The sequence below is a fragment of the Ictalurus punctatus genome, chromosome 21 (assembly GCF_001660625.3).
Source record: "Ictalurus punctatus breed USDA103 chromosome 21, Coco_2.0, whole genome shotgun sequence".
In the NCBI taxonomy this organism is placed as follows: domain Eukaryota; kingdom Metazoa; phylum Chordata; class Actinopteri; order Siluriformes; family Ictaluridae; genus Ictalurus; species Ictalurus punctatus.
This window is the reverse complement of record NC_030436.2, coordinates 8,276,421-8,292,399: the sequence shown is the minus strand read 5'-3', so window position 1 is coordinate 8,292,399 and position 15,979 is coordinate 8,276,421. Positions and strand designations below refer to the sequence as shown.

The window sequence follows — 15,979 nt, the reverse complement described above, 5'->3', positions numbered from 1 at the left end:
AAACCATGTCTTCATGGAGCTCGCTTTGTGCACACTGGCATTGCCATGCTGGAACAGGTTTGGGCCTCTTAGTTCCAGTGGAGAGAAATCGTATTAATGCTATAGCATATAAAGACGTTCTATAAGCTACATTTGTGGCAACATTTTGAGGATGACCCACATACCTATAGGTGTCACATAATTTTACATACTCACGTACAAGTGACACATTACAGGTGTCACATAATCAGGTGTCCACATCATTTTGACCATACAGTATACAACTCTGAACTTGTCAGTTATTACAGGAAGATGCTCAGGGGTGGTTTTATTTTTAGGGTTTACGTCCTCAAATATTGGGTTTAAACTTAGTAATGTCTTGCATGCTGTAAGTTTCAGCTGAAATATTTCAGGAAGGGTGCCATTAATTAGACTGTATATTATGGAATAGACTCTATAGTATGATGAGCAGTAGGATCCCTGCACGGTTATACGGGGGGGCAGAGCTCCTGAGTGGAGAGAGAGAGAGAGAGAGAGAGAGAGAGAGAGAGCAGCGACTCGAGCGCATATTCTCATCCGAATTTATTTTTTAATCCCCATCCGCTCGACCGGGAGGGAGCTGTTTCTCTTCTGTACATCATTTCTCCCGTCCCCCCCACCTCCCTCACTGTTCTTCATGCGCATGTTATTTGAACTTCCCGTTTTAGCTTCCTTCTCTTCTTTTCGCTTCTCTTCTCCACCCCCACCTCCCGGTTTAAGTTGGAGCGTGTGATGAGCGCTCGGGTTGCAGCGTAGCCGCCCGCGCGCCTCTGGATCGGTACAACGGAGCACGCGGACAGCAGCAGAGACGGGCCGTAATGTAAAACGCCAATGGAGTTAGGAATTTATGACAGAACATGGGGAAGATGAGCGTCCTGTCGCTGTGTTTTCTCTTGTGCGCCGATCTGCTGGATTTAGCCTTCGGTGAGTGACTGATGTCCGTGTGTCTTTGCGTGTGCGCGTGTGTGTATGTGTGTTTGTGCATGGACGCGCGCATGTGTGCGTGCACGCATGTGTGTATTGTAGCTTATGTGTGAACAATTTCGCACCGACAGATAAGTCAAGAAACAAAACCCAAACACACACAGCCTCGTTTAGTATTTCTGAATGAGATGACTGATGCATATGATGTTACTGGAAAGCATGCGCCGTTCATGTAGCGTTATGAACGTTATATGACGTCTCATAGTGTTGCGTATTCAACTTTAGGCATTTTGAACCCTTTAGCTATGCAGCAAGATTAGTATTCGTCGGAACACGCTGTTTTTGGCGTTTGTCTTGGCTCTTTTTTTGCCATGTTGGCACCGGGTACAGGCTGTGCTAGTGTGCTAGGAGAGATTTAAGAGCAAGGAGATGAGAAAGGAATGCAACATTGCTTGCAGATTATTATTATTATTATTTTTGAAACATTTCCTAACTATTGAGATCATGATCATGCTTTATTTGTTTGGTGAGGCGTTTTGCGCGTTTGGAGGATATTTGAGTCTTTGCGCGCTGACACTGAGACACTACGGATTAAATAGTATTTAGGGTAGAGTTTATTGGCAGTTTCATCAAGGACCAAGCAATCTACACTCTTTCCAAATCGCATTTTTTTACTTGCAAAACGTGAATTGGGCATTTTGGAGTTTGTGCCGTCGGCGCTATTCCTAGAAACGCATAACATTTCCATTAGGACCCAACATGCTGATCCTAAATGCATACTCTTCTTGCATTTTACAGCACATACAATCCAACTGACAAACATACTGCAGTATACAGTATCAATATCCATAGACTCAATTTGATTCAAACTGGACGCAGTTTGTCTTCCCCCCCTTGAACTTCCTCTGCGTAATTCCGAAATACGGGAACAGTCGATGAAGGAACGCGACTGCGCACGTGAAGAAGAAGAAGAAGAAGAAGGGGAAGATTGGGGGAAACACACACACACACACACACACACACACACACACACACACACACACACACACACACACTTCACTTTCTAAAATTACAACCTTGCTCATCTTGAACTCATGAGTGATTCAGGATCCACACCTACACCCCTGGCAAGCTTTCTCAAGAGAAATAATATCCAAAAAAAGACACTAGGAGGCATCAAAGCAGGCTGGAGAACTGTTGCCTGTCCATTAATCATTATTCTGAGCAGAACTAACACGTGTGTGTGTGTGTCTGTGTGTGTGTGTGTGTCTGTGTGTGTGTGTGTGTGTGTGTGTGTGTCTAGACTGATGTCGTTTTAGAAATAAATTCATACTTAGCTATCAGATTTGTCTGAAGATCATGTGATTGTGAAAAGCATACCTTCCTTCCTTCATGCAATCGTCCATCTTCAGTAAGCTTTATCCTCGTCAGGGTTGGTGGATCTGGAGTCTATCCCGGGAAGACTGGGCATGAAGTGGGAATTTTGATACACAAAATTACAGTCCATCATAGGGCACCATGCACACACATTCACACACTCATTCACACCTTTAGCGTAGCCAATCCACCTATCAGCAGGTTTTTGGGATGTAGGAGGAAAGCAGAGAACCTGGAAGAACAGCCATTTTTATTGATTTTGAGCTTTAACTTTTCTTATTCTTTCTAGAAACAAGCGCTTATGATTAGCTAAACGGTCTGCCAATAGAACAAGCTTGAAGTAACTTTTCCAAGCTTGAAATGAGTAAAATGTCTAGAATTAGGGCTAATAATCTTATATGTGGTTAATTGTCATCTTGTAAATGGGGAATACTAGATACATTTGTATACCTTCAAGATATTCTTATGTGCTATGATGTCCGTTTCGGCAGTCGAATGCAAGCAATAAAATAAAAATAAATAAATAAATAAATGCATTTCAAGTGTTAGTTGATTGTTCCTACCATTATGTCAGTTAAATTTGACTACTTTGCTGTATATACTAATTCTTTGCGATATTTTTTATAACCTTTTAAACTCTGAAGATGTGCCTGATCAGAAAGTCATGAGTTCAAACCCCAGCACCACCAAGCTGGCACTGTTGGGCCTCTCAGCAAGGCCCTTAGCCTTCGACTGCTCTGATGTATAAATGGGATAAATGTCAGTCACTCAAGATAAGGGCATCTGCCAAATGCCATAAAATGTAAAAAAGAATAGGACACATTGCCCTAATGGTGCTTCTTCAAGTCCTCAGCCATGTACAGTGCTCTCCTTTTAATAGAGTTAGGAAGTGAGGAAATGAGCTCGTCAGTTCTTCGGAAGAGGCTCCTGCACACTGAAACCGCACCCAGTTTAATGCACGTGCTATTCCAGATCTAGCATTATAGTCAGAAACATGGCAGCATTCAGTGATTGAGATGTGTGTGTGTGTGTGTGTGTGTGTGTGTGTGTGTGTGTGTGTGTGTGTGTGTGTGCGTTGGTTGTCTAGAACTCTTATTAGACAATACTTCTGATTCACTTGTGAAACTGCATTATTTTTGTCTTGGTGCAAGACTCCTAATGCACGGTCATTAGATTTGTTCGGCGTCTGACTCATATGACTGGCAGCAATTTGCCAGTAATGTGCCGTAATGTTGTGTACAGTAAGCTGAACAGTTAGAGTGCCAGTCAGATTACTGTTGAAAACTTTGCTCCAAGTTGTTAACACTTCCAGTCTATAAATAAGCAAATAAGTAAGCAATAAAACACAACAGAGCATGTTGTTCTAGGAAAATACTCAACGACGACACCGATGTGGTTTTCATTTTTCAATAACAGCATGTCCAGAATGTTTTATTCTGCTCATACAGTACCAACGTTGTGCTTTATATGCGTTTATAGTTACATTTAATGCTGCGAAGCAAGTTAGTTCCTGTCATCATTTCCCAGCCTTTCTTTTTTTCTTCTCCCTTGAAGTTAATGCAGCAAAAATGCAACTTGTCATGTTACAAAGAATCCGTGTCAGAAAACTCAAGGTCTGTTACAAAGCACCGCCACTGGAGACTCCTTGGAAAAAATGTCCAAAATGCTAAACAATATATCTCCTCATAGAAAACATCACTATATCGATGACCGTGATGGATATTTTTTCAAGTCGTTATGTTAGTTGTTACAATACAGATGATGATGTTAATCATCCTGTTAATAAGACTTGATAATCTAGCAGCACTGTCATTACTGTTTCTCTTCCATTGTGTTTTCCACCATTTATGGACAATTCGCGTACAGTATTTCCACATCACAACATGCAGCATGCCCATGTAAAGTGATCCCAACAACTCAGTGACTATTTATCACCTCCGGCATCTGGAGGGTTCTACAGGTTATCCTCCTACACTCCCAAGTATTCCATTAAACAACCTGAATGGGATGAGAGGCTGCTTGGTCAAGTACACATCAGCAGCACTCATCACTACCACGAGACAGCAGCATTAACATCACCACAAGTCATGATATCATTCATACACCTCAAGGTTATCTTGCCTTCACTTTTAAAAGCTATAATGATTCACAGGCATAATGGTTTTAGCTTGCAATTTTTTTCTCTCTTTGTCATCGTAGAACTAGGTTGATGCCACTAACATTAAAGTTTTTATAAGAAATAAGTAAGGTTCCTAATAGAAGTGTAGCTATGCTGAGTCCAGCTTAAAGCTGCGCTTGACGTAGTGTTATAAGTGATTGTAATCAGACATAGAAGTCAGAAATTTATATTTATATTTATTTATTTATTTTTTTTTTACCAATAATACACTTTTCCAGACATTAAGAAAGCATGAATATATTTGATGTTCATTTAGGCTACTTTCTAGGCGTGCCTTACTGTCTGCTTGGGGGAAAAAAAAAAATTATAATCATACAGTATAAGGAGCTAGTGTACCAAACATGATGGTAAAAACAGTCAATCTGCGTAACGTTTTCGAAACGTTTTCGAAAATCAGGTAAAAGCTGTGAAAATGTCCCTGATGCACCTACATACATCATCACATCATCATGAAAAAACAAGCACTTACACACTCATCGGATTAAGATGTTTAAATGACCTGATTTAAAAAAAAAAAAAAAAAAAAGATGACCTATTAAATGCGGTCGTAATCCACCCACCTCAACGTCGGACATGCTTTTTGAGATACTTTTCTGTTCACCACGGTTGTAAAGAGTGGTTATTTGTGCCGGTTATACCTGGTTATAGCTTTCCTGTCAGCCAGTCTGACCATTCTTCTCTGACCTCTGTCATCGAGAAGACATTTCATCCTTCAGAATTTATTCTTTCTGACTGGTGTGTGTGAAAATCCCTGGAGATCAGCAATTCCTGAAAAACTCAAACCAGCCCATCTGGCACCAACAACCAGTCACTGATGACGTGAACATTAACCGAAGCTCTTGACCCGTATCTGCATGATTTAAAGTACTGCGCTGCTGCCCCTGATTGGCTGATTCATTCATTAATATCATGAATGAGTAGGTATGCATTCTTTAATAATTGATTCTTTACAATAATTTAACTTTGTACTAACAATAATTAATACGATATATTAAATATAATTGTCGGCGTAACATCCAAACCATTTTCCGTCGAGTTTCTGTGCTCGATGAAAGGAATAAAAATATATGAATTACATTTTTTCTGCCCGCTGGTTCTTTTCACAGTACACCATAGACCACTACTTTGAACGTAACACACTGTTTTCTCTGTGTTCTTTTCCCCTCCGATGCTGTAATTCAATTCTGATATACAGCAGTAACCGGAATATTACTTCTGCGGTAACACTCTTTGGAACATGAGTCACATTTCCTGTAGAACTTACATGCTTTTCTAAAACTGTAAGAAGTTAATGCAACACTTATGATGCCACTGCTCAATTATTCAGAACCGTGACATGCTAAGTGCTGCAGTACGATGACTAACATCATCGCATGCCTAAGTGGTATTACTCAAAACGAGAAGAAACTGAGAGAGAGTCAACTCATGCTCTGTCACTCTCTCAACATTGGTTGTCTGATGGATGGAAGGTTATGTGCAATCAACGTGACATTTACGCCTGACACAAATCAGATGCCTTATCTGCAGATGTTGGGGCATGTAAAGCTATTGTTCTTGCATGAGAGGGTAAGATTTTATAAGATCATATTACCATTAGGGCTTAATTTTGGGGTTTGACTCACGTATTCATTATATAACTATAAGATGGACAAGCTACGTACGATCAGTGCGAAGACTGTGCGTTTGTTTCTGCCGTAGTGTTGTTAAAAACTCGATTCTGATTGGTCAGAAGGTGTTGATTATTTATTTATTTATTTATTTTCTAAGAGCAGCACGGGCAGCCTCGAGAAATATTCACGTTTTTATATGTTAGAAGTTTTATACTAACAACTTGTATGATGAACACTCGTGTTCATCAAAAGTGTCCAGTACAGTACGAAATCACTGATATGGTGAATTTCTCATCACAGTATATAGAATATATGGAAGGAGTCTCCAGTGTCAGCTGTTTGTCAGAAAAAGTCAGAGCTAAAGCTGGAAGTTTGTTTTCTGACAGAGGAACATCTTCAGGATGAAGGGTTTTGTGATATCTCTGAGACATGACAAACTACAATTTTTGTGTTATTAAGTTCATAATAAGGAAACGACACATTCCAAAGCAAAGGCCAGAGTTTCTCTTACACAAGTAATCTGATTTAAAAGAAAAAGAAGAAAAAAAATACAGTGCAATATGTGTTGACAAGATTTTCTTGTGCAACTAGAATTTTTTGCCATCCTTCAGGGTCTGATGCTGGGTTCTCTGACATTTAAAGTATTCATCACTGATCATCAGTGATGGTCATCGTTGATCCGAGGCTATCCTGGGAACACTGGAGGGGATGTGGGAATGCACATTGGATGTGATGCCAGTCCATCGCATGGCAAGATGTACACACTCATTCACAGCTAGGGGCAATTAGAGTAAGTCAGTCTATCATGTTTTTTGGGAGGTGGGATGAAACTGGAGAGCCTGGAGGAAACCTACGGCAGGATAATTCGCGAAAATGTCCTTTAGACCCTGGAATTCATAGGCAACAAATATTACCAAAATACTATGCAGTAATGGAGCGAATGCTGAGCTTAACATCATCTCTTAGCGTTTTACTCACTGATTCAGGCAGCCTATGATCTTGTGACTTTTAACAAGCATGAACCATTATTATTTCCAATATTGATTTATGACACCAATTCCCCATGTCTCTCAGCCAGCGAAGGAAACAGGCTGCCTTACGAGTGAGTCATTGTGCCCCATGTGGATTCCCCCATTTCCCACTGTTGAAAGAGTTTCTCCTCAGCAGATCCATCATGATCAGGCCCACTGACTGCTCCAGAGACAGGTGTTGGCAATTCTAGCTGTAGACGCCGATAATCACTCACTGACCTTAGCTCTCTCTCCTGAGTCATACCTCAGAGAGAGAGAGAGAGAGAGAGAGAGAGTAAGTAGGGGTGACCTTCCTCAGGATTTGTCACAATAAAACTAAATTAGAGCACAGGGTATTTTGATTTGGGTTTAAACCTAAAGTTGTTGTTGGGTTTTTTCTAAAAAAAAAAAAAAAAAAAAGCAAGGGAAAAAGAAAAAAAAAAAAAAAAAACAGTCCACCTCCTATTCGTATCTGTATTTATATTATTTGTTCATCCTGAATAATATAAACATATACAGTTGCATCTCATATCTTCTTCCTGATTTGCATTTGGATTTTAAATTTGACTTTTTTTCCCCTAACCCTGCCTCTACTCTGGAAAACACTGTTTAGTAGCCTAATTTAAAACACCACAACCTAAAACAGGCAGGTACTTAAGACGAATTTTCCCTCATTTTCTCCCTAATTCTGTTTTGGTCAGTTCCCTTGGTCAATACCCACCAGCCAGTTCTCCCCCATCATACAACAGCTACCAACCAGGGAGGGTGAAGGCTAAGACATGCTTTCTCTGAGGCATGTGAAGCCTTCTGCTGCTTCTGCGCTATCTGCGCTCTTCCGCATACATGAGCTCACAGATGTCCATGCTTGGCTAGTTTCAATTGTAAGTCACTTTGAATGAAAGCATCAGCAAAAATAAGCAAAACGTAAATGTATATGTAGTCTCAACCAGACGTTTATTCTTGACTGACTTTTAAGGCTCCTAATTTGCAGTTGGTGAAAGTAACAGTTTTATCATTGATTCTAGAGTTGACTCGTTTTACAGAATGCCTCCTGGACTGCTTTCCTTTTAGTGTGTAATTTCTACAGTGCCATTCTTTCTCTTTTGCCTCTTTGTTATCAGTGGTTCTTGAATTGTATGCCATATTCACCCAAGACAGATTTAGAAAAGGAAACCGATGCAGTCATCCTACTGTACATGCTGTGTCCTGCTTCTCTTTTAAATCTCTTTGAGTTCTCTGCCTTTCTGGCCTCAGCTGTAAATTAAGCTTTGGGGACTTGGCCCTGGGAAGGTGACTCAAGCTCGAGGTTTCAAAGTCAGGATTCATTTGGAGAACTGTGGCCTCTTAAAGCCACAAATGAGGACCGATGCAGCGGAATCAGCGTGCTGACACGCCTCTCTATCCCTAATGTGTTGTTATATGGAGGAGAGAAGGCTGTTCCTGCTAGCGTCATCAGGTAATATCGGTTATGGGTCTAAAGAGAGCTGTGTCTTCCATGTCAAAGTGTTTGACATGCATTTGGGGAAAAAAACAATCTATATAGAGCATCTATAAAAGTGGCCTTTATGTGTAATGCCTTTGTGGGAGTTGTGCTTAAGACTCATAAGGTTGTTGTGCCTTGCTGGAAAATAGTTATGTTGTCAGCTGAATGTGTGTGTGTGTGTGTGTGTGTGTGTGTGTGTGTGTGTGTGGGAGGGAAACATTATGTCCTGCATTATCTTTTTGTCCTTTGAGCTATTGGCTTACGTACTGTCGTCCAAGGGGAACGACAGCATTAGTATGTTATCGGCAAGCGCAGACGATGAAGCCAAGTCATAACATACGGTCAAGGACGGCATGGCACTAAAAGGAGGCCACAGACGCGATTTAGCCTGCTTTTGTTTTCCTCATTGCTGTGTATGTTCAATCGAGGTGCTCATTAGAGCATGAACTGAGACACGGCGTTCTGGCAAGACATTAGCACTCGATGTTTGAAACGATGAAAATCACAAAGGAACATGAAGGATTTCTCTTTATTTATAGCTCTTGTGCAAAAATGTCCTTTGGAATGACTGAGTGTATGTGAGCCTGCACTGACTTAAAACGTTTATCATGATTCCTCCGTCAGGAGAAAACCTATTGTTATTGTTAGTCTTCCTCTTCTTCTTCTTCTTCTTCTTCTTCTTCTTCTTGTCATTATTATTATTATTATTATTATTATTATTATTATTATTCACCTTATCTCCCTTAAGTGCCCAATAACTCAAGATCTGAACAGTAAAAAGTTTTGAAATTTGGCACACTGATACTACAGGGCATGAGTAACTCCCACACAACAAATGACCCACATGAGCCCATAGGTGGTGCTACCGGCCATGCCCAAATTCGACATGATTTTCCCTCCGCCCTATAAGTCAATATGTCTGAAAATTGTTATACATGCCTTATTTCTCATGGGGAACAAAAAATCATTGGGACCCATAAAGTCATGATAGATTTTCCAGTACATTGAAAATTTGACCAAAATTACAAAAAACTTTTCCCCATGAACCATAGGTCCGATTGATTTGAACTGTGGTACGTGTGTGTGGGATACATGTCTTTCTGGTGAATTGACAACTGTTGCACATATTTCTTGTGTCCATGAATCAATCAAACATTAACCTATGGACTTGATCTGTTCCACGCACAAAGAGGACACTACAGTATGTTACCGTGTGTGATGGCAACTTCATATCTCCAAAAACAATGACATCAAAAGGAATATTATCTTTGAAAATATGTTTATTATGTTTAACAATATCTTTATCGTCCAATAGATAGCGCTCTTTGTCTTGGATCAAGCCAAAGTACACTTCATTCAGATTAATGTTCTAGCAGCACAGAGTAAATCAAATTAATTTTATAGCAACAAGAATACGCAAGCAAGTGCAAGTGATCATTTGTGGAAAACTACAAAAATGGACTTAAAATCTGCCATTGATCCGAATGCGTTGAAATGTTGCATCTGTGAGATACATTTCTCTACCATGTCAATTTTGAAATGTTCTGCAGTATTGAGGTGGAATCTGCCATTGCTGCTTGCAGCTATATTATTGATATAGTATCTGTTGGATATGTATACTGTTCCAAATATTCATATCTGTTTGTAAAGTGGAACTGTTTTTTCCCTGTCCTATGCCACAGGATACCCTGAAAAACACAGGTTTAAACAAAACCGAGGTAGAAATGGCATCAGAGTCAGGATAGTGTGTGAATTCTGCCTCTGACAGTTCTGCCTCAACCTAACCTACATCTCTCCAGTTCATAATTGGCCTCCATTTGGTTTGTACCTATGTGCAATATTGTGTAACCATCACTACCCTGATCAGGCAGGTACTAAGGATGAATAAATGAAAGTTCATATCTGACTACTCATCCGCATGAAAGTAAAAACATCCCACTTGTGATTTTTTTTTTTTTTGAGTTGTGGCCCAAGGGGTCCCAGTCTATTTCTATTCTAGTCTATTTCTGGCAAGCTTTCTAAAAAAAAGTGATCAAAATATATAATAAAAATAATTTTAAAAAATAGTCCACCTCCTATTCCTGTTCGTATCTGTATTCATACCAAACAATATATACATATTCAGTTCTCATATCTTCTTCCTCCTTGGTAGACATTTTACAGCCCTTGATACTGATATCCTATACTGCCTAGAAAATCGAAGGTATCACGGATGTTTAATTGCTACAAGAGTGTGCCATCATTATGCCTTTCCAAATCAAATGTCTTCCCTAATAACCCTCCATCATCATTCCATCACTGTCTCTTTCATGTTTTAGTCAATAGCCTTTTGCTCTTTTTTTTTGTTGAGAAAATAGAAGGCTGGATGACATTTTTTTGTAGAGAGCAGGAACCACCTGAGCACTCCAGCCACTCGGGTCGTTATTACGGCTTTGAATGCTCCGATTTCCTCAGATGAAACATATCTGAAGAGCTTCTCATTCATTTATATTTGCCTGCATGCTATTTTTCCGGCCATGATTCAGATTCTGTTCAACAGACACTTCTAATAAACAGCATCATGTTCCACAAGCATGGAATAAAACACAGTGGGGTGTACCGTTACAGGAAAATACTATACCATAGGAATTACATTTATTTATTTATTATTTTGTTTATTTGAATTGTTATTCCATTTATATTTCATTCATAGTTATGTGTAATGTTGTGAAATGTTCCTGTTATCACTTTATAGCACATTATAGAAGCTCATAGTCATTTCCATCCCCAGCCTCCTTTTTTTTCTCTCGTGTAAAGTTGAAACATTTTTTTAATAAGCTTCAACCATACCTTGTGAATCAGCTGTTACTACAGAAACGATAATGTATTATAAAACATTGCATTGATATAAAGCTGATTTGATTTACATCCAGAACTACTGTCAGAGCTGCTGTTATAGAAAATGAATCAACACTTTTTGCAGAATCCAAAAGTAATCCAACAGTGCTGTGGGATAAATACAGCTATAAGTGTACTTTAGTGCCAGATACAATGACTTATCTTTTACTACAATGAGCTCAGAGCGAAATCTGACACTTTATGATAGCATCCACTTTACCGAAACCCCTCCCCCAACCAAGGGCCACATTTATATTTCACCTAAAAATCTGATTTGACTCATTGTGACATTCCGACTCCACACAATTGAACATGTCACATATGTGTGTATAATATGACACATTCCGCGTGTTATGGCATTTCTGAAATAAGCGGGACGTCTCTCCTTCTGTTTAATGAACAGAATGTTTACGCCAAAACAGACGCTCAAAAAGATGCATGGATGTGTTCTTCTGGAAATAACAGACTATCAATATGCTGATGACACTCTGTGTGTGTGCGCGTGTGTGTGTGTTATTACATTCTCAGCATCGGCACATGGCAGAAAACGTGATTTTTATCTCACTGAAAATAGCGAGATTGTTTGGTGACAACAGAACTGGGGAGTAAGATCTCTTTATGTACAGTATAAGCGTGCAGTATCCAATGACAAACGATAGTAGCCAAAATGTAAACACTGACCGGTTAAACACAGATTAAATAATGCACTAATCTGTGTGAAGATGGGTTGTTTCATTTAATTTAAATGTTACATGTAGAGCTGCAACAACTAATCGATAATAATCGATTATGAAAATCGTCAACGAATCTCATTATTGCTTAGTCGGTCTGCGCGCGGCACGGGGGAGATTTACTCATTACGTTACTTCTGTTCCGAAAACACACCTCTGAGCGTAAATACTAAAGTTTTAGCCCAGATGACGTACTATAAACTTACACTATGTACTGTGTACTCTACCGTCTAGTGTATGAATTTTAGAAAGGTAGTATCGTCTCAAATGGAACGCTAGCATTTTTTATTTTTACTAACCGGAAGTATAAGCCAATTTCCAGTCGAGGGTGCAGGACGTCATACGCACGTAACGCGACGTAACGGACATCAGACCACACGTGCCATAGGATCGGTCCGAGGAATAATTCAAGCCAGTTGTTTGGATTTGTTGTGAGTCATATCTAATTTGCATAGAATTGAGAAAAACAAAACTGGGACTGGTTTTACGCAAGTATGCAGAAAATGGATGGTTGTCTATTGCTTTGCCGCATATAGGATAGGATCTATATCCTTATACATATACAGTAAATATGCAAATAATGTGTGTAAAGTGGTACTGACTCAGAATAGACCATTAGACCACATGCATGTTACACGTTTGGTCTTCCAATTCCAACTAGCTCTTTTGCATTGCTTTTTTTGTACATCCGTCAATCATACTACAACATTTTAGAGATATTTTGAAGCATCTGGGACAACTTGTGTTTCTCAGCCGCTCGCATTTAAGGAGCATTTGCTTTCTCTTGTATTTTCAATACAATACTTGATTGAGCCATCGATTAATCAATTCGTCATTGTGTAATCATCAACTCGATTAGCAAACTTACTAAAAACACAGGCTCATAATTCATTTTCTGTTCAAATATGCGCCGTACTCTGACTCACCTACCTCACAGAGCGAACTATTGATCATGAGAAACAGCGAGTTTGTTTGCCTGCGACCGAACAAAGCCACAGGTGCCAATACTTTAATCTTCGAGAAAACAGAGACGATATTTCTGTTTGCCTGGCACGTCCGTTTTCTCCCCAGCAGCTTTGTGAGTGCAAGAAAGAGAAGTCGGCTCAGCGTGTCGGCTACAGCTGTCAGAACCGTTCTCACTGCTGGAATTTTATGTATTTTTTAAATATAATCCAGACTCTGTGTATAAATGTTTTAGAAACCATGTTCTATATTTAATCATCTAATGTACATCTATTTAAACATGCTTCACATGTACTAAACTTCTTATTCAAAGGATTCTTGTGTCCATGGGTGTATGTTTATGCAATCATACATGGCTGTTCCCAATCACACTGATCCCTTTAAATAATACAGATGTTCTCCTGTCCAGCATGAAGTCTTGCTCTTGTATTTTGTCAATAGCAAGGCTGAGCCTTTTGTTCTGATTTTCTGCTTTTGGCTCAGTTCTGTTTAGTTTATGAGTTTGCACTTGCCTAGTGTGTTCTATTTGGGATTCATTCTCCGGATTGTTTGGTTTGATATTTTAATAAACCTGCATTTGCATCTCAAGCCTGTGTGACCTCCTGATAGTAAAATTGAATGCAGTTAAACATTCAAACAAATAAGAATAATATTATTGTCTGTTTTGTGCACAATGTCTTTCTATTGTATTAATGTCTTTGGCTGCTGAAGCACCCAATTTTTTCCTCTGGTATTATTAACGTCCATCCATCCATCCCTCCATCCATCCCCCTCTCTTTCTTATCTCTCTCTCTTTCTGAGAGAGATCCAAAATTCAGAATGTTTTCTTTTAACTGAGTGGGACAACAGAAAAGTTTTATCGTCGAGAGAGATTGCGAGTTTGATTCCCAACGTTGCCACAGACAACCATCCTAGCCAGTCATGGGTGTCTGTGAGCTCATGTATTCTGAAGATGGTGGATAGAGCGTTGCTCCTATAGTGAAAGATGCAGTTGGCTGGCTTGACGTGTCTCCGAGGAAGCATGTGTTAGCCTTCACCCTCCCCAGTTGGTAGCTGTCATGAAGAAGAGAGAGATGAAAGAGAGCTGGCTGATGGGTGGGACTTGGCAGGTGATGAAATTGGGGAGAAAATTAAATTGGGGGAAATAATAATTAAATATTTTTATTTCTTATTTATATAATATATATATATATATATATATATATATATATATATATATATATATATATATATACACACACACACATGTATATTCATATATACAACGATGCCTAATATTGTGTAGGTTCCCCTTGTGCCACAAAAACAGCTCTGACCTGTCAAGGCATGGACTCCACAAGACCTCTGAAGGTCTGCTTTGGTATCTGGCACCAAGACGTTAACAGCAGATGCTTTAAGTCCTGTAAGTTGTGAGGTGTGGCCTCCATGGATCGAACTTGTTCGTCCAGCACATCCCACAGATGCTTGATTGGATTGAGATCTGGGGAATTTGGACTCCAATTCAAGACCTTGAACTCTTTGTCATGTTCCTCAAACCATTCCTGAACAATTCTTGCAATGTGTCAGGGCGCATCAGAAAGAATCCTCTGCCATTAGGGAATACTGTTGCCATGAAGGGGTGTACTTGGTCTGCATGAATGCCAGGACCCAAGGTTTCCCGGAAGAACATTGCCTAGTGCATCCTGGTGCCATCTCTTCCCCAGGGAAGTGACGTACATGCACCCGGCCATCCACATGATGTAAAAGAAAACGTGATTCATCAGACCAGGCCCCCTTCTTCCATTGCTCCATGGTCCAGATCTGATGCTTACGTGCCTATTGTAGGCATCATACATATATATATATATATATATATATACTGTGACAGAATTATCAGAACTAAAATGCAACTTTTAGTGTTTGTTTACATCTTTTTATTTTGCTTTAAAAGAAGCAGCCCATAGATCCCCTATAATAACACACAATATGCCAATGAATGATGTCTCATGAAATTACCAGGATTCTGTGTGCCATGTCATGTTTGGATGCAGTGTCCTGCCTTGTGTCTAAGCTTCCCGTCGCATCCCAATACAAACATCTCTAGTCTCTGCTAAAATTTGCTTGCACCCACGCAGCCTTGTGATCACTGCCCCATCCATCATCCCTGATACGGCATCTGGACGACACGCGTTTGTTTGTTTGCTTGGCTTGATAGTTATCTCGTAAGTACCCGTGACTCAGAGGGCCCTCAGTGACTCTAATTTACCAGGAGAGACTTGACATGACTATCTGCGTAATAAATTATCTGGAGCTGAGGAGTCAGTGCTGTCCAGAGCTTTTCTTGTACAAGAAAAAGTTCAAACAAGAAAATTTACCAGGAACAGGAGTTGGAACCTAGCAAAGCTGGATAACTTCCAGGAGAACAAGTGGTCATGTGTTTACTTTTCCAGAGACACACATTTTGGGAAGTGGCCCCATGGGAGCACCAAAAGCCAAAAAAATGGAGTTTTACAACCCAGCCACCTGGACTTTATGTAAATAAACCTACATTTTTAGAAGAGCAATGGTGCAATTTTCTCTAGCATCTATCAAAATGATGATACAAGGCATGAAAATAAAGACCGTTGCCCAGATGCCCAGCTATTTCCTGTATAAACTCCTAAATGTTGTGCCACCCTGTGCCCTTACTCGTAAAGTATAGGGATAAAAAAAAAAAAAAAGAATTATGCAATAAATGCATTACTTTAAATATTAATAATATTTTGTAATTAACAATAATATCTTAAGTAACGCATTTGGAAAAGAAACACTTAGTAACATTATTATCA

The 15,979-nt window shown here is 39.6% G+C and overlaps 1 protein-coding gene across 1 annotated transcript in view; it reads left to right on the top strand.

Moving 5' to 3' along the window:
* Positions 1–532: 532 nt before the first annotated feature.
* The window catches only part of igsf21a (immunoglobin superfamily, member 21a), a 268,718-nt gene continuing 253,271 nt past the window's right edge, over positions 533–15,979 (top strand). Inside the window, exon 1 of the mRNA XM_017450972.2 lies at positions 533–942. Coding sequence (XP_017306461.1) covers positions 876–942 — 67 coding nt within the window. The 5' untranslated portion in view covers positions 533–875. The remainder of the gene's footprint in view (positions 943–15,979) is intronic.